The sequence below is a fragment of the Oryx dammah genome, unplaced genomic scaffold, assembly GCF_014754425.2.
Source record: "Oryx dammah isolate SB20612 unplaced genomic scaffold, SCBI_Odam_1.1 HiC_scaffold_15, whole genome shotgun sequence".
Taxonomy (NCBI): domain Eukaryota; kingdom Metazoa; phylum Chordata; class Mammalia; order Artiodactyla; family Bovidae; genus Oryx; species Oryx dammah.
The window spans coordinates 28042234-28060130 of record NW_024070199.1 but is presented as its reverse complement, the minus strand read 5'-3'; the positions used below and the strand labels follow the sequence as shown (position 1 = coordinate 28060130).

The following is a 17897-nucleotide window of genomic DNA, read 5'->3' as shown; positions in this document are numbered from 1 at the left end:
TTTCCCATCTCCTAGCTTCCTCCCAGTAGGGAAACCTGGGTCCTGACTGAAGCTGGTCAGCTTCTCCCCGTGGGAGCTGCAAGTGGAATAACCCTCCACCAGTGAGAGCATCACGTGTGATTTATTGAGAGATTATTCAGTGCGCGAACTCAGGCTGGAGGCAGGAAGCTAGGTCATATGGCTCCAGACACCGTTCCCAGCACCCTGGTTCTCACTTGCCCTAGGACAGCCAGCGATCTTCTCCGCAGTCATGTGTCTTCCTGGTTTTTCCACATCCGTCTGCCATGAGCTGGGCCAGGACTGGTTTCATAACCAAGTCATTAGAGGCCCTGCAGCTGAGCCTTCCGCTGGCTGTAAAAAGCTGCTTATCCAGCGGGAAGGGGTAGTTAGGGTCTTCGCTACCTTGTCTTTAAGATTCAACGTGACGAGGGAGTGTCCCACCCCCCCACCGTCTCCCCTAAGCCTGTTGGCACCTTCCCCTTGGGGCCTCATGGTGTGGCCGTCACTGTGATGGTGACGTTTACTGGGGGCTCCGTGGATTCTTGTGCAGGATCTGAACCTGGGGTGGTGGGGGATGGTTCGGTGCCTACAGAGAACGGACACAAGCAAAGGAAAGAGAGAGGCCTGGGGGCGTCCCAGGTTGTTCCCAGAGGACAAGGGAGCCTGAGCTTCATGGGTGACTCATGCCTATGCTCCCGAGTTTGGGGGCAAAATTGGGCTTACCTGGCGTTGTCTCGGGGCCACCCCTTGAGCCCTGATATCGGTGACTTTGCTCCCTGAGGGTGAAGTAGGAGAGTAAAGTTATACTTTCCCAGCCTTCCTGTCCAGTTAGAAGAAAATCCTGACCTCCAGAATGATTGGGCTTCCACACCCACCTGGAAACGAGCAAGCGCCCAAGGCCTGAAGGAAGAAAAGGACAAGGTATATTTCTTGAGCAACCAGCCTAGGTCCCGGGAGAATAACCCTCCTCTCCCCAGGGTCAGGAACCTGGAAGGGGGTGGCCTTAGAGGCCCAAGGTGCAGGGTTGGAGCCCTGATGGACTTCTAGCTTTGGGAAGAGGTCACAACTAAGGAAGAGCCTAGATTCTTTGCCCAGGGGAGTCTACGAATTGTGTGCTAAGTTGCTCAGTTGTGTCCAACTCTTTGCAACCCTGTGGACCATAGCCCACCAGGCTCCTCTGTCCATGGGATTCTCCAGGCAAGAATACTGGAGTGGGTTGCCATTTCCTCCTCCAGCGGATCTTCCCCACCCAGGGATCAAACCCAAGTTTCTAGCATCTCCTGCACTGGCAAGTGGGTTCTTTACCATCTGAGCCACCAGGGAAGCCTGTCTAATACGGGGCTGCTTTTTGGGGTCCACAGCCCAGTCCTTGAGCTTCGCACTCACAGGGGAAGGTGTCCGGGTGCCGGGCAGCATACTGGAACACCAGCAGGGAGGCCACTGTCGCCACCACCATTCCTGCGCCTGCCGCACCCAGCACTGCTGCATAGGCGCTGAAGGGAGGGTCCGCTGGGAGAGGGTGTACAGGGCAGGTTTAAAGCCACTGCTGAACTCGGCAACAGTGGCCCTGGGGCATCATGCAGGCCGTGCCCTGCTCCTCCGGTTGCCCCTCCACCCGGGGGCTGGGGATTGGGATCAAGAGCAGGCCTCGACCTAGAGAATCGGGATACCAGGTCTCTCCCCGGGAGAGGGTGCTCAGCCTGCCTGGGCTCCTGGGGTGTTGAGTCCCCAGCCAAGGCCCCTCTATCTGGCAGAGCAGGCAGTAGTCTGGTTATCTCGGCAGCCTGGTGCGGGAGGGAAGGAATACCCAGGGTGGAGAATGAACAGCAGGAAGCCAAGAGCCCACCTGTGCCCCAGGAGGTGAGACTGAGGCGCAGAGCTGGGCCCTCACCCTAATTCAACTACCGGCAACTACACCCCCCATTCACTATTTCTTCTGATCTGAGCTGGACTATGGTTCCCGCCGCTAGGCCCAGGCCTCCAGAGACTCTGGGAGGGACAGAAAGACAGCAGTGGGGTTACTTGAGAAGGGGAGGGCAGAGGAGAGGACAGAGACTGGGGGTGGAGGGGCTCAGGAGCAAGGAACAAAGGAATGCATGCCCTGCAGAGAAGAAAATGACCCGGGTTGGGTTCAGTGGAGAAAAGCAAGTCTCTCCACGGCGCAAGCCCAGGCACCTGGTGTCTTCACCTCAGAGGGATGGCCAGCCGTGCGATGATTCAGAGCCAGGACTCGGAAGGCATAGAGGACCCCCGGGTCCAAGCCCCCCAGCCGCCGGCCCCTGCTCTCCGGCTCGATGTCACCAGCCACGGTCTCCCAAGCCCCTACCCCGAGGCCTGGGACGCTGGCCCTTCGCTGCACCAGGAAGCCCGTGAGATTGCCGGGGCCTCGGACAGCCCATTGCAGCTGCACCTCGCTCCGGCGTCTCCCGTAGGTCAGGCGGCTGATGGTGACGTTGGGGGGAGCTGGGTATCCTGGGGTGAAGGCAGGGACACACACAGGCGTGGGTGTGCATGCCTGTGTGTGCTCGAGGGCTTCTTAGGGTTTTGTTGAGATACAGCTGGTGGTGTGGGGATGCAGAGATGGGGGTGTAACCTCGACCACTTCTGTGTAGTTTTGGTCTGTGTTACCCTAGACTTACACACTGGCCTCAGTTTCCTCCTCTGTGAATGGAGGTGTGTGTTAATCGCTCAGTTGTTTCTGACTCTGTGGCTCCATGGTCTGTCCATGGGATTCTCCAGGCAAGAATACTGGAGTGGGTTGCCATTCCCTTCTCCAAGGGAATCTTCCCAACCCAGGGATCAAACCCGGGTCTCCTGCTTTGCAGGCAGATTCTTTACCATCTGAGCCACCAGGGAAGCCCCTTATAAATGGAGGAATAGGAGGTTATTCTGACTACATGGAGTTCTGTTTGCCTGAACTCGAGGGTATCCGATTCACGTTCATATGGGATTTGTGTTTTTTGAGGGTCCATCTGTGCCTGAGAAAGATAACGCACCCAAGGTTTGAAACAGGGAATCCATGTGCCTGTCCACCTAAAGAGCAATGGCTGGAGGCTCCCCATTCCCCCTGCGTGCACACACACGTGCACACCACCCCTCACTCACTCAGGACCTCCAGCAGGACGCTCCGACTGCTGTTGCCCAAGGCATTTTGGGCTATGCACTGGTAGGTGCCCCCATGGCGGGCTGGGTCAGCACCTTGTACACTCAGGCTCAGTTGGGTCCCCTCAGAGTGCAGCGTGAATCCCAAAGTGCCTGGCTCCACCTGCCGTCGCTGAGGTCCCAGCCAGAGGAGCTGGGCGGGTGGCAAGCCCCCCAGGAGGGCACATCCCAGCCAGGCCTCTTCCCCCTCCAGCACTGACACCTGGGGCTCAGCCACTGCCAGTTGAGGGGCTTCTGCAGGGACAGAGAGGATAAGTTGAGAAGGTGCCCCCTGTGCTGGTGGGGATGCTCAGAGGGGAGGTGCTGACCAGTGGTGCAGGGAGTGGGGAGGGGAGAAACGAGATGGGAGGGCTGTAGAGTTGAGAGTGAAGCCTGCCTTGGCCGGGTCTGCCCCCTCTTTCAGGCTCTCATTCTATGCCGCATTCCCAGCACCACCTGCTCCAAGTTTTACAGACAGTAGTTGTATTTCATGATGCTTCGCTCCCTCCTGACCCCAGAGCAGCTCCTACAGGTGGGCCCCCACCCTACTTACCTCTGCATTAACTACCTCCTCCCAACACCTGGCCCAGGGCCTCCTATCCCCACCCCCCAAAGGCCCACAACGCCTCCACCCAGGGCACAGGGCCGGGCCCACAGCAGGTGCTGTTTTTATGGACTAACTCCTAAAGACCCAGGGTTTCAGGTGTTCATGAATCTCCTATGATGGAATTCCCAGTCCTGAGGCTGAATAATAAGGGAAAAGAAATATGTTGAGTGGTTCACCTCCCTGAAAACCATGCTAGTCACTCGGCCTTTGCAGACCAAGACGTGAAGCATTTTGTGAGAACCGTTCTAGGTGACGGCTATGCCGTTCGCTTTTCTCAAATTTTTACTTCAATGTTTAATTCTTTGTTCATGAGTTGGCGATAAGCAGGACTGGCATGGCCAGATGAAGACAGAGAAAGAAATCAGACCAAAAACAGAGGGAGTGGGAGAAGCAGAAGAGGACTTCTGGTGCCTGATTCGTTCATGCAGATCAAGAAGACAGTTTGGCACCTCGTGCAAATTGATGAAAATGAGGGCGACAGAATCTCTCCAAGTCTAGACCTTGCTGTCCAATAACAGTCTCCCTCCCTCACTCCCCGGCCACATGTGACAATTTAGCAATTGAAATGCAGCCAGTCCACACTGAGATGTTCTGCCACTAGAAACACACGCATGAGATTTTGAAGGCAGTATGAAAAGAAAAAAGAATGTAAATATCACTGATAATTTTATTATTGCATGTTGGAATTAGTATATCAGTGTGTTGTGTTAATCACTCAGTCATGCCAACTCTTTGTGACCCGATGGACTGTAGCCTGCCAGGCTCCTCTGTCCATGGAATTCTCCAGGCAAGAATACTGGAGTGGGTTGCCATTCCCTTCTCGAGGTGATCTTCCTGACCCAGGCATCAAACCCAGGTCTCCCACAATGCAGGCAGATTCTTTACCGTCTGAGCCACCAGGGAAGCCCAGTGTGTTGGGTATATCAAGCTAAATAAAATGTTTCACTGTTTCTTTTTTACTTTTTTAAAACGTGGCTACTAGAAAATGTTAAATTCTATCTATGGCTCACATTATATTTTTATTGCACAATACAGACCTAGACCAAGCCCCGATTTTATGCATCAAAAAACCTGAGTCCCTGGGAGGGAAGGTGACACAGGGTCTTGACTCACTTTGCATTTTTCCTCAGCCGCCAGCCCCCAGAGCCCCTCACCCTGATTCCAGAGAGCCGCTCCTCCCATCCCGCCCCAGAAGCAAGCCTCTAGCTCTGACTCACCTAGCCGGAGCCGGCAGAGGGGGTCAGGGGCCCTGAGTGGGTGAGTGCCCCGGCAGGTAAACTCTCTGCCAGCCAGGTCTTCCTGGGCCTGCAGGAGGTAGATGGCTGGGGAGGAGCTGCTGCTGCCCAGAGGCTGCTCCTGCTCATCAAGCCAGCTCAGCACAGCAGGGGGCTCGCCTCCGGGCCACTCACAGCTCAGCATGATGAACTGGTCTCTGACTGTGCCCACGGTCCAGCAAGTGGGGCTCCGGAGCGGTTCCCCTGGGTAGGGAATCATGGCTCAGCACGGCGCTATAGGAGGAGAAAGGGCTGGCAGGCCTACCCATCCCTTCACTCTTCATTAATTGCTTCACTCACTCATGCCTCTGTGTACACAGTCACTCACTCACTCACTCACTCATTCATTCACTCATTTGACGTTTATTGAGGGCTGACCATGTGCCTGGGAAATAGTGGGAACAGAGTGCAATATAATAGGATGTGTGCTAGAGCATAGGTAGAAAGACAAAGTCTCTGGGCCTTCAGGGAGGAGGACTGAAGACAGGATGACATATGAACTTGGCCTTGGTAGGTGGGTAGGAGTTTCCAAAGTAGAAAGAAAACTAAAGGCAAGTCTCAAGGCCAACATGCAATAATTGTTCGCTGTTCAGTCACTAAGTTGTGTCCAACTCTTTAAGACCCTGTGGATAATGCAAGCGTGCAAGAATAGACCAGTAAAAATAAGGTCCTCCCTGGGGGCTGGGAGATGGTAACGAGGGTGTCCCGGGGCTCTAAGCCAGACTTAAGCCACCGTGTGGGAGGAAACTGGGGCTGGAGAGGAGAGAAAAGCTGGAGGTGGGGAGTGAGCCGTGCTGCCACCTCCCCATTAAGCGGCAGGTCTGGGAGACCGTGGTCTGCAGCCCCTTCTCCGACCCCATGGCCCCAGTGGTCTGGGCCCTGGCCCCCTGCCCACTCCTCTGCCTGCACAGGCATGCCCTGCCATCTACCACATCCACTCACACAGCGTGATCCTACAGAGCATGGGCAGAGCCAGAGCTGGGTGCCTGCTGGTGCAGGTGAAGGCGCTGCTGTTGGCAAGCTGGGAGGCTGCGTAACTCCAGGTGACATTGCTGAGTGCAGTGGGGCCAGCTCCCTGGGGCCCAGCCCACTGCAGCTGGGCAGCTGGAAGCCCCCCAGGCCAGGTGCAGACCAAAGTCAGTGCCCCAGGGGCAGGGAGAACAGCGCAGGAGGGCCGCCCCTTGGGGGGATCTGGGTGGAGAAGCGTGTGAGGGCAGGGCTGGAGCAGTGCGCCACAGCCCACCACCCCCACCACCCCCCACCGACCTGGGAGCCTGGAGGCCTGAGGGTGGAGGAAGTAGGGAGAAGTTGGTGAGCTGGGAAAGAGTGATCTATCTGAGGGGCTGATAAGGGAAAGGCATAGTTCTCAGGCCAAGGGCAGAGGCTGGGAGAGGGGTGGGTATTCAGAGTCCGTGAGGAATCCCAGAGCCCCCCTAGTCCCCCACCTGGGAAGTCTCCCTTTCTCTGCTTTACCCCACTCTCTTTACCCTTCTCTGTGCCTCAGTTCAGTTCCCAGGGTGAAAGAACAGTTCCCTGGGGAGGAGTCTACATAGGGTCATCCCATCTTCCCTCCCCTTCCCACTTTGGAGGGCTTTTATAGACCCACTCTGACCACCTAACAACTCCATCTGGTTTCCCAAGTGTTCCCTCCCAATCCACATCCATACCAGAGCCCCTGGACTGTGCCCGAGCAGAGGTCCGGGGGGCTCCTGTTGCAAGGGGCCCCTCCCCACACACTCACAGTAGATGGTGAGCTGGACGCTGGTCTGCGTGTGGGTGTCCAGGCGGCTGTTGCGGGCCAGGCAGGTGTACAGGCCTGTGTGGGCACGGCCGGCACTGGCGATGACGTAGGTGGGCCCAGCATGCACCTGAGTGTGGTCATGAAGCCACACGTAGAGGCTGGGGGGGTTGGATGCAGCCAGGCAGCTCAGGGTCACCTCTTCCCTCTCACTGGCCCCAAACCCCTCCTCAGTGAACCCCAGTGGCTCCACGGTGATCACAGGATTGTCTGGACCATCTGGAAGGCAAGGAAGGCTTGTCATACCTCCCAGCCTTCATTCCTTCCGTCACTCGTATAGTCATCACTGAGTTCACTGCCTACCCAGTGGGTATCTACGATGTACCAGCTGTGCCAACTACTGTGCTAGGCCCCCAGGAACTCAAGGAGCAGGGGCCTTTGGCACAGTCCAGTGTAGGTGACCAGCGTTGGTGCAGGTGAGCACCCTGGGCTGGGGGAGCTCAGGAAGGCAGCTGTGACTGTTGTGTGGCTTCCCTGAGGGACTGCTGGTTGAATTGGGGTGGGGGGATGGGCAAGACCCAGCTGGGCAGGAAAGAGGCAGAGTGCCCAGTCCTTCCAATCTGCCTGAGACTGAGGGGTTTCTTGGAACTGGGGCAGTTGATCTTTTTAGACTGGAAAGGGATGAAAACAGGGTGAGAAAATGCCCTGAGCATAACCCTAGCAGCCAGCCCTCCTCACTGCCCCTGTTTCCTGGGTCTTTTCTCTCCCTGATTCCCAGAAAGGACTGAATTCTCTGCCTATTTCATTCTGCTCCTAATTCTTTCCCAAGAACTTCTCACCTCTCTCCCCCATGCTCCTCTGCTGATGATTTCCACAGGCCACCATCATTAGTGGACATCCTTAGGCAGAGTCCTAGCTCCTTAAATGCTAGACCAGCACTGTCCAATAGGTATATGTGAGCCACACATGTGTTAAATTTTCCAAATCTTAGAAAGGAAAAATAACCAAACCCAACCAAGTGAAAAAAACACACCAATTTTAATAAGATTTTGTTGAACCACGTCCATGCAGAATATAGTTTCAATGCACAATCAACATAAAAAGTATTCGGACTTCCCTGGCTGCCCAGTGGTTAAGACTGTGTGTGTTCACTGCAGGGGACATGGGTTTGATCCCCAGTTGGGGAACTAAGATCCTGCATGTCATGTGGCATGGCCAAAATTTTTTAAAAATAAATCAATAAATAATGTACAATTAGTCAAAAATCATTTTTAAAAAGTATTGATGAATATATAGATATAGGTATATATAAGTATATATATGGATGTGTGTGTGGGTTCATCACTCAGTCATGTCTGACTCTTTGCAACCCTATGGATTGTAGCCCGCTAGGCTCCTCTCTCCATGGGATTTCTCAGGCAAGAACACTGGAGTGGGTTGCCATTCCCTTCTCCTGGGGATCTTCCTGACCCAGGGATCAAACCCAGGTCTCCTGCATTGCAGGCAGATTTTTTACTGTCGGAGCCACTGGGGAAGCCCATATAAATGCACAGATATACATACTTGTTTTTAGATTAAATTTTCAAAGTCTAGTGTGCGTTTTACACTCAGAGCACATCTCAGTTTCAGCCACATCCCAAGAGACCAAAGTCACACAGTGGCTACCATATTGGACAGTATAGTGCTAAACTACCCTAGTCTTCATCTTTCACACAAACCACTGATTTCATTTTTAAATTTAAAAAAATCTTTTGAAAAAAATTTTTAGAAGTTAATTCGCTACATGTGTTCTCTTTACTGAAATAACTGTTTTTGTCTTTGGTCCACTTTTGTACAGATTGCTGCTTCTTTCCTCACTTGTTTTGGAGATCTTTCTAATCCTTTGTTTGCTATTGGTGCTTTCAAGACAAGTTTCTGATTTCTAATTGCAACCTCTCAGCCTCAGACTTAGGATCAAATTGCCACCCTCTCTTTTCACTGAAACGCCCTCCCTGTTTCTTCAGGGTTCAGTTGGTCAAAAGCAGAATTTCTGAGCCACCCCTGAAATTAGGGTAAACTATGAATGTATGCACATTTTCCTGGGGACAGGGGCCTTGATCTTGAAAAGGTGAAAATGCCTTGTCCTAGAGCCATCTTTGACACCAGTGGGTACAATGCCTTGACTCCCGCCAACTGGAGCCTCTTGGAGGGCTAGGGTACTCCTGGGGGTCCCGAGATGTGTCAGGAGGCCAAGCCCAGGTGGGAAGGTGGGTGCCAGCCCTGACCCCTTCCCCTCAGCCATTGTGACTCACAGATGACGTCCAGGAAGGCTCCGTCACTGCTCAGCTGGTTGACAGCGTTGTGGGCAGTGCATGTGTACCAGCCCAGGTGTGTCCGGTTGACGGGGTCCAGCTGGATCAGACGCTTTGTGACCCCCATGAGAGCCTCTGCAGGGCCTCGGGGTGCCTGATGCTGCCAGGCAAAGGTCACGGGCTCCGTGCCCTCCCGCACTATACATGTAGCCACCAAGGAGGCCCCCTCCACTGGGGACGGGTCACTCAGCCGCACCTGAGGCTTCGATACGGGCACTAGCCAGAGGAAGGAGAGGCCCTGTGTTTGTTATCGCAGACCCAGGCCATGCCCAGTAGCCCAGCACTTGCTGGCAGGCCCCTGAGCGTCCCTTCCCATGATCCCAGGTGTCCCTGCTCCCAGGAGGAGGGCCCCATAGAACCCGAGCCCCGCAGAACACGACGGGCAGCACATGCAGATAGACTGCAAGCAGCACGCACAGCAGCTCAAGCCCGCCGGGGTGCCCGGCCAGGCCCCTCACCCAGCACGGCCAGAGCGAGGGAAGAGGAGGTGGCGTGGAGCTGGCCGCTGGCCAAATGCAGGGCCTGGCACAGGAAGTGGCCGCGGGCCCCCTCCTGCAGCTCCCACAGCACCAGGCTGCTGTTTCGCAGACTCACGGCCCCCAGAGCTGAGGCGCTGGCCTCCACCTTGAACTCCCCTCCGCTGGCGACGGCCACGGGCTGGGGAATCAGCGAGCCCAGGGGAGTGAAGCTCCAGAAGACCACCAGGGGGGCAGACTGGGCGCCACAGGCCAGCTCCACTGAGCCGCCTCGCACTCCCCGGATGGAGGAGGTCTCCCTGGGGGCTCCTCGGGTCGGATGGGGCTGCCCTGGAGACAGAGAGGCAACGCAGAGTGTCCGGGCCGGTCTGAGGTCTTCTGCTCCCGGGCCTCGCCCACAATCTCTGTTATCGGTGGTCTGCAGGGCGGGCCGGCCGGGCAGGGTTTGATAGGGCAGCATAAGCCCTTCTGGACTTGGTGGACAAGAGACGGTTTCTGAGGGGCCACAGCGCTTCCTGTCGGGCTGTGCTGTATGAGTGGGTGGGGTTAGGGAGCAGAGGTTCCCATTAAGCCTTTCGGAAAGCTTGATAAAAATGTAGATTCCTGGGCCTCATCTCAGAAGACTGAGTCAGAATCCCCGAGTGGGGAGAGGGGTGTCAGTGCCCAGGAATCTGTATATTAACAACCATCCAGAAGTCAATCTGATGACCAGCCAGACAACGACCCCCGAGGCTCAGGAGGTGTATGTGACCACTGGTAACTCAGGCTCTGGAGATATCTGCATAAGGACTCCAGGGGATTCCAGACTCACTGCAGCAAAGGTAAGATGATCCCAGCCTGCCGTCAGCCCACCCAGCACCCGTCATTCATCAGCTGTTAATCTGGAGCACCTGCATGGGGCCAGGCATGGGCTACCGTGACAAATGAGCCCTCCATCTCTGCCCTCATGGAGCTTCCGGTCCACCAGGCAGCAGACAGCAGTGGTGGGGAAGGCAGATCCAGCAGGCAACCTCACGCCTGCCTGGGCACCCTGTTCTTCTGTCGCTTGTGGTCAGCATGCTGCAGGGAGCCTCAGCAAACTTAGGAAAGATAAATGCCTCGGAGGACGACTGATCCCCAGGGCTCCCTCACACAAGCTTCTGCTGACTGAGTGCCCCCCATACCGTGCCTGCCCTGAACTCTTCCCCTGCTGATCAGCTACTGATCTTCACCATAACAACCACGGCATACCCTCCCCAGACTCGGAAACATGAAATCACTTCATCTAAAACCACACGGTTCATGGAAGACCTGGGGTTGGAGCCCTGCCTAATCCCTGACCTCAGATTCTCCCCACTGCTGTCAGCTTCCCCGGAGACAGAAGAGGAGGAGACGGGCGAGGAGCTGGAGGGACGGGATCAGAGTCAAGATTCTGATGTTCAGCTGGTCAAGGAGAAAAGCATTTAATCCAGAAACTGGTTCTTTCCAACCCCGTGGACCTTACTTTGGATGCTATGAGCATCTCCCACCTGGACTATTGCAAAGATCTCCCCACTGCCTCCAGCTCCCTGAAAGCTGTCAGCTTTGGAGGGAACCTCCTGAAGCCCAGGTCTGACCGTGTCACACTAAGCTTACACCCCGACAGTGGCCCTCAGCACAAGCTGTTATGACTTCTCAAAGTTCAGAAGAGCAGAGCACTCTCGGTGCTCCGGCCCTGCCTCCCCGACCTGGCACGAGAGGTCACTCAGCGTACACTGGCTGATGTCCGGCAGGTGGATGAAGTTAATGGACTTCACTGAACGGCTACACAAGGGCAAAAAGAGGATCCGGAGGAAGAAAGGGGAAGAAATAATGGGATGTGAGTAGGGGTGGGCTCCTGTGGAGGGCGGACAGAGCATCACTCACCCGAGGCCCCTGGATGCAGAAGGCAGAGGGGTGCCAGCAGCAGGAGGCCGAGCGGGCTGAGCAGATCCCTGACCCACCATGGCCCCATCTCCCTGCGTGGCCACCCTGCCGAGGTTCCTGCCCGCCTCTCAGGCTCCCTCTCTCCAGAGCAAAGCCCAGCCCTGGAAGGTTGGGGGGCAGTCTGGCTCAGGTTGCCAACCGGGGGCCCTCCTGACACATCCACCCCGGATCTCCCATTACCCTCACCATCCTGATTACAGGTGAATTATTTACCAGATGATTCACTCCATCCGTAATGCAGAGTTGGGGAGGACGAGACCAGGCCGGGGGAGGACCTGCACTCCCTGAAACTTGATTTCAGTAATATGAAATCAGAGAGTGTGAGCATGGACGTGGCAAAGGCCCCAACTTCGCCAGGTCCAACCACCCATCCGGTGCAGGACCCCCACGTGCAGCCCTCCAGACCACGGGGATCAGGAGGTTCACATCGTCTATGCGTTCTCGTGTTTTCCTCACGTTTTTGAGGGAGACGCTGGTGGAGTGTTGGCAGGGGCCCTGGAGTCAAACACACTCCAGAGTTCAGGTTTGATTGATGAACCGAAAAATTTTAGTACATTTGTGAGCCTCTCTGAGTGATAGTTTCTTTGCAGATGAACGGGGATAACACCTCCTTTCTTGTAAAGATTATTGGGACTATAAACGAAAAACTTACACTAGCATCTGGGGGGCTTCTTGGGTGCTTGTAATGTCCTATTTTTTGACTCGAGTAGGAGTTACAGTTCATCAAGCTGTATATTCATTTTGTATATATGCTTGATACAATTTACACACACACACACACAACACACACACGTGTGAATGGTGCACATAGTCGGTGCACCAACATTCAAGCTCCTGGCTAGATCTGGCCTGCAGTCAGGGCCCTGGAGATGGAATGGACACCGGCTTGCTGGGCTGGCCTCTCTGAATCCCAGTGCTCTCTCTCCCCTCTCTTGTCCTCAGCATGTCCTGCTGCTGTAGCTGTCTCTTATGACAACCTGACGTAAGGTCAGAGTTTTCCATTATCTGATGGCAGGGCTGGGGGGAGGGTGAGATTCCTGGACCCCAGTGAGATGAGCTTTGATGTCGCGTGTTAGGTTTCTTGGGGCTCAGCCGGGACAGGGGCTGTCAGAGCTGATGCCAGGCAGGGCATCGCTGGGCCCAGAGATGTTGGCTGTGGTACTCTCGGCCTCTCAGTGGCCGTAGGACAGTGGAAAGACCCCTGTCCTTCACTCAACCCATAGCCAAGTTTCTTCCCTGTCTTCCACAGGGTCTTTAGCCTCCATTCATTCCTAACTCAGCTTTGAGTAGAATGGCAAATGGTTCCTGGGGATTGGGGTCCCATGTAGTGGGGATAGGTGGGGCAAATAGGGTACCGGCCCCTGTTTGCCCTCCCTGTTGGCTCTATGGCCCTTCCATTCTGATGCCCCCATCCTAACTAGGGGAGCATTAGAACATCCATTAGCCATTCTTTGGGGAGCAGAGAATAGGGATCTGGGCTTGCCATCCACCCCAGGTGGCTGGCACCCCCTGTATCCAGAGAAAACGTGAGGATCCAGACAGGGTGAATCAGAAACCCTTAAAGTAGGTGTCCCCAACCTCCGGGATCTAATGCCTGAGGATCTGAGGTGGAGCTGATGTAAAACTAACAGAAATGAACTGTCCAGTATACACAATGCACTTGCATCTTCCCCAAACCACCCCTCCACACACACACACACACACACACACACCCCACACACACACACACTAGACACCAGACACACACACACACACACCAGACACCAGACACACACACACACAACTACACACCACACACACACCACACACACATACCACACACACACACACACACCACACACCACACACACCCACACACACACACACACACACACCACACACACACACACACCAGACACCAGACACACACACACACAAATACACACCACACACACACCACACACACACACCACACACACACACACCACATACCACACACACACACCACACACACACACCAGACACCAGACACACACACACACCACACACACCACACACACACAAAATGATGTCTCTGCTTTTTAATACACTGTCTAGGTTTATCAAAGCTTTTTTTTTCAAGGAGCAAGCATCTTTTAATTTGATGGCTACAAGTCACCATCAGCAGTGATTCTGGAGCCCAAGAAAATAAAATCTGCCACTGTTTATCCATCTAGTAAACATTGACTTCCTGGCCACCATGTACCAGGGTGTGTTGATTCCACTGCTTTGCGGGGCCCACACCCAGGCTCATGAGCAAGGCTGGATGGAACTCAGCATGCTGAGAGGACACAGCAGCTCCATGGCACTCCCCAAGCTCTGGACGGGGGAGCGGTGTGGCTGTAGCCACTATCCAGGTTTCTGGCCACTGCCTCACTTTCCAGGAACCTCTGCATTGCTGTGGGTAGCCTCACGCCAGACTGTGACACTTGTTTACCTTTGGGGCCAAGGGACTCTCATGCCAGTCTCTTCCCGTCTTTCCCTCACATCTCTGCTTCTCTGAGCCAACCTGTAAGCCCCTCATTCTGTGCTGTGGTTTTAAGCCAGCTCGCCAGCCTGTCATGACCATCTTGAATCTGATGCTGGAGCCCCAGGCCTCGCTCGGAAGGAGCAGAGTCTGGAAGGATGGGGACAGCTGGGCTGGAGCAGAGAAAGCAGATGCTCCTAGAAATAAATGGCTTTTCCATGTGTGTCCATGTGGGCTTTGTTGGAGGCCAACTGTAGGCCCTGGGGACCCCCGCAGGAGATGAGCCGAGGGCTGGAGAGGAAATGGGCCAGAGGCTTTGCGGTCCACACGGCTCCCGCTGAGTTCATGGCTGAGAGGAGGGGCTGGTGGGGGGGTGGCGGGACAGAGGGACAGAGGGTCCAGCAGGGGTCACCGCTTAGTCACTTTGTAAACTGCTCCTTGGGGGCCAGAGAGGAAATGAACAAGGCCTAGGTGGAGGGGTGAAGAGAGGGAGAACCACAGAGCTAGGGAGGAAGGGAGGGGAGGCAGAGGCCAAGGTGTGAGCCTGAAGGTAGTGGCTCCTCGGGGCCTGGGGTCTCTGCCGGCTCTGCCTGGGAACAAGCCCTCCTTCCTTCTGCTCAACCACTCGCAGTGGTCCCTTCCTGGGCTGCTCTGCGCAGGACAGCCCGTTTCTCCTGGCCTCCGTTTCCTGATGGATTAACAGTGTGGTTGTCATGCCCACCAGCTGCTTCTTGGGGTTGTTGTAAGAGGGTAGTGAAGGAAGAGAGGACTGTAAAAAGCATAACAACCACTGTACAGACGGGGGTGTGCGACCAGGGCAGACTTTGAAGTCAGATCAGCGTTCAGATCGTGGCTCCATCATCCACTAGCCGGGCGAGAGCAAGCAAGTCACTTACTCCAAGCCTCAGTTTTTCCCCCAGAAAAGGAGGCTGCTCTTAGAAAAACTGTTGGTTTTGTTATGTGTGATAATAGTTGTGTGTTTATATAAGACAATGTTTCTGTTCATCTTTTAGTGAATACTAAGACATTCAGGGATGAGATGTAATGGTATCTCTAAAATACCTTCGTGAACCTAGAGGGGTTGGATGAGGGATGGGATGGAGGCTCAAGAAGAAGGTGTTATATGCATGTGTGAGTGCTAAGTTGCTTCAGTTGTGTCCGACTCTTTGCGACCCTAGGGACTATAGCCCTCCAGGCTCCTCTATCCACGGGATTCTCCAGGTAAAAATACTGGGTGGGTTGCATGCCCTCCTCCAGGGGACCTTGCTGACCCAGGGATCGAACCCATGTCTCCGGCGTCTCCTGCATTGCAGGTTCTTGACCACTGAGCCACCAAGGAAGCCCCAGATATATGTATACATACAGCTGACTCACTTTTTTTACAGAAGACACTAACCCAACATTGCAATTATACCCCAATAAAAAATTAAGTGTTAAATACAACTACTATTAAGAATCCTGGAGAAGGAAACGGTAACCCTCTCCAGTGTTCTTACCTGGAAAATCCCATGGACAAGGGAGCCTGGAGGGCTACAGTCCTTGGGGTTGCAAAGAGTCGGACAAGACTTAACAACTGAGCATGAACGCACTATTGAGAGGGGAAAAAAAAAAAAAAAAAACCTATGTGAAAATAAAATCAATGAAGCATCTTCAGCCAAGTCTTTAGTTCCACATTGCTTCAGGGTTTTTTACAGGGCAGATGCAAAACCTGCTTAATACCAAAGTTGTTGTTTAGTCACTAAGTCGAATCCAACTTTCTGTAACCCCATGGACTGTAACCCACCAGGCTCCTCTGTCCATGGGATTGCCCAAGAGTGAGTTGCCATTTTCTGCTTCAAGGGATCTTCCCAACCCAGGGATAGAACCTGCATCTCCTGCATCGGCAGGCAGATTCTTTACCAAGGAAGCCCGACACCAAAGTTAGCATTTCCCTATTTTTGTGAAGCCCAAATTCATTGGAAAGTCATGTTAGGGATTCTCAGTGGAAGTGATGAGTAGGAGAAAGGAGAAAGCATTTGGAGGTAGAGTGGAGAGGGAGAGATTTTCCTGAGTTGAGGAGAGGTCACAGGTCCCTGGGTCCCTGGAAAAGGACCAAGGTCAGGGCCATGACTGCTGGGGGTGGAGAAGTGGAGAGGCCCCCAGAGGCTCAGGCTACAAGGTCAGCAGCAGCCCCAAGGAACCTGAGGCTCCAAGCGTATCTGCTTTTGATAACTTAGGAAACCCCTGGGAGGGGCAAGGACTCCAGTATGGAATCCACTTTATCTGATTTTAGTGAAATAAAGGAACAGACCCTCTTGCACATGTAAGTTTGTGGAGTGAGAGTCACACCCACCCGCCTGCTATTGTTATCATCAGTGTTGCTGTTATTGCTATTATGAAATAGCCTGGAGCCTGGGCCCGGACACCAGATTTAAGAGCATATTGAAAGCTGCTCCAGTAGAGGGTCCTCTCTAAGGGAGGTTCCAGGCCCTTCTCTGCCCCAGCTGGTGCTGGGGCTTCTATCATGCCTAGAGTGACGGTGCTAAGACAGCTTTCCGTGATTAAGGGCCTGGTTGGAGAACTCAGCCTTGGCTCGACCCAGTGAGCATCTGTCTGGACAGGGCCGTTGGGGAGCCAGGCACCAAGGTCAGCAGAGAAAGTCAGGGCTCAAGGAAAGCTCTTGCCTCTCTCTTCATCTTCAGGCCTAGGCTGCTCCCCACCGCCCCCTCCCAATCCCCTGCTCCCCAACCTGGCTCGGTTCTCCAAGTTCCCTGGCTGGGGAGCTGGAAGGAGAAGGGAGTTTCCAGAATGTCTCTGTAGAGCTCCAGGGGGAGGCTTGGCAACTGGAGATTGTCAGCCGTCTCCTTGGCAACTGGCAGCCAAATAATTCTGGGAATGGAGGAGGGGGGAGTGCTCTGCAGGGCAGCCAAGAGAAACAGATCCCCAGCCTTCTGAAAACTTTAATTCTTCAGTACCTGTCTCAGTCAGGGTCCAGGCGGGAGACAGAAACCACATCAGTCAGTTGAAAAGAGAATTGACTATAAAGAATTGGTAACTGGATATAAAGTTGCTAATTAGGTAACACAAGAGCATGCTTGGGTGTCACGGAGCTGGCAACGGCAGGGGCTGGGAAAACAACGGAAGAGGCTGGAATCACCAAACCTTCAACATGGCAAGGAGGGGGACCCAGAGCCTGGGACTCAGACCCCTGAGGAGGAGGCTCTCAGCAGGAAGCAAAGACCCCTGGGCTTGTGCCCAGACCTCAGGAAGGGGCACCTGCCAGCTGGTGCTGGGCGCTCTGGGGCAGGCGTGTGGGAGTGGGTGGTGGATGATGAAGCTGTCAGTGTTGGAAAAACTGCAAACTGCATTCAGCGGCTGCTTCAGGGTGGGCCTGCTGCTGCTGGGGTGGAGAAGTACGGAGTGAGGCGTATGGGGAACACACAGGCGCAAGGAGATGCCACCCTTCTTTGTCCATCCCATAGCTTCCCTTTAGTGGCTCCTACTGGGAAATCCGCGAAGAAACAGCTAGCAAAGCAGAAACGGGGTTCACAGGGCCCAAGGTCAGCATTGCAAAGCAGTGGACAGAGGATGGGTCTGGACCTAAGTTGTGAAACCCTTAGAGTCGGGACTTCCTTGGTGGTCCAGTGGCTAAGACTCCACACTCCCAATGCAGGGGCCTGAGATTTGATCCCTGGTCACGGGACTGGATCCCACATACCACAACTGAATTCACATGCTGCAACTGAAGATCCAAATGTCTCAATGCAGACTGAAGATCCCAGTGCTGCAAAGAAGACCCAGCACAGCCAAATAAATAAACAAGAGAAGAAAAAGAGCAGCGTCCAGATCTTTACTGCTTTGAATCTCTTACACAAAGTGCAGGGCCCAGCCTTATAATTGGT

General features: G+C 54.3%; 1 protein-coding gene across 1 annotated transcript; it reads right to left on the bottom strand.

The window, feature by feature from the left end:
- Positions 1-488: 488 nt before the first annotated feature.
- VSIG10L2 (V-set and immunoglobulin domain containing 10 like 2) lies at positions 489-11559 on the bottom strand. The gene is made up of 11 exons (XM_040256573.1): positions 11472-11559; positions 9570-9917; positions 9052-9327; positions 6764-7039; positions 5965-6213; positions 4966-5226; positions 3106-3396; positions 2176-2472; positions 1387-1509; positions 724-900; positions 489-586 (listed from the first exon to the last, which is right to left on the bottom strand). The coding sequence occupies exons 1-11, from the start codon at positions 11557-11559 to the stop codon at positions 489-491; spliced, it is 2484 nt and encodes an 827-aa protein (XP_040112507.1).
- Positions 11560-17897: the final 6338 nt, after the last annotated feature.